General features: G+C 60.4%; 1 protein-coding gene across 1 annotated transcript in view; it reads right to left on the bottom strand.

Annotated features, from left to right (window-relative positions):
- Positions 1-253: 253 nt before the first annotated feature.
- LOC104407324 (very long-chain acyl-CoA synthetase-like) overlaps positions 254-671 on the bottom strand; it is a gene marked incomplete at its 3' end in the record, with an annotated part of 798 nt that continues 380 nt past the window's right edge. The window contains exons 2-3 of the mRNA XM_010016574.1: positions 428-626; positions 254-351 (exon numbers count right to left, since the gene is read on the bottom strand). Of these exons, the coding sequence (XP_010014876.1) occupies positions 254-351; positions 428-626 (297 nt within the window). The remainder of the gene's footprint in view (positions 352-427; positions 627-671) is intronic.

Raw genomic sequence — 671 nt, 5'->3', positions numbered from 1 at the left:
CCCCCAATGGGCACCCCATGGACACCACATGGTCCCCCAATGGACACTCCATGGACACCCCATGGTTCCCCCATTGTCCCCCCACATCCACCTCCAGCACCTCCCCATTTCCCCCCCTTCTGGGTCCACTTGAAGCTCCTTCAAGCTTCTCAGTGGCCCATTGAGGCCGTTTGGTGCCACGTCAAGTGGTCGAACACCCCCCACCCTGCCCTGAACCTCCCATTGGGTCCCCTCAGCCCCACCACGAGCTCACCAGGGACGGGCACCCCATAGACATTGACCTCCTGGATGAAGTCCACCATGGCAAGAGCAGCCTCCACCTCCGTGGTGGCCACGTTCTCCCCCTTCCACCTATGGAGAAGAAGAGGGTGAAGGCGCGAGAAGGTCCATGGGTGGCTCTGGCCAGGCCAAGGTCCACCCGAGGTACCGGAAGGTGTCTCCGACGCGGTCCTGGAAGTAGATGAACTTCTCATGGTCCATCGTGAGGAGGTCGCCGCTATTGAAGAAGGCGTCGCCTTGGACCAGGACGTTCCTCAGGATCTTCTTCTCTGTCTTCACGGGGTCTCCAGCGTAGCCGTGGAACGGGGTCCTCTTGGTGATCTTGGTGACCAACAGCCCGGTCTCCCCTGTAGAGAAGACAAAGAGGGTCAGAAGCTGGTACAGAAGCTAGC

This window comes from Nestor notabilis, unplaced genomic scaffold (assembly GCF_000696875.1).
Source record: "Nestor notabilis isolate BGI_N333 unplaced genomic scaffold, ASM69687v1 scaffold25496, whole genome shotgun sequence".
Taxonomy (NCBI): Eukaryota; Metazoa; Chordata; class Aves; order Psittaciformes; family Psittacidae; genus Nestor; species Nestor notabilis.
Note: the sequence above shows the minus strand (reverse complement) of the source record. Positions and strands in the feature narration are given on the sequence as shown.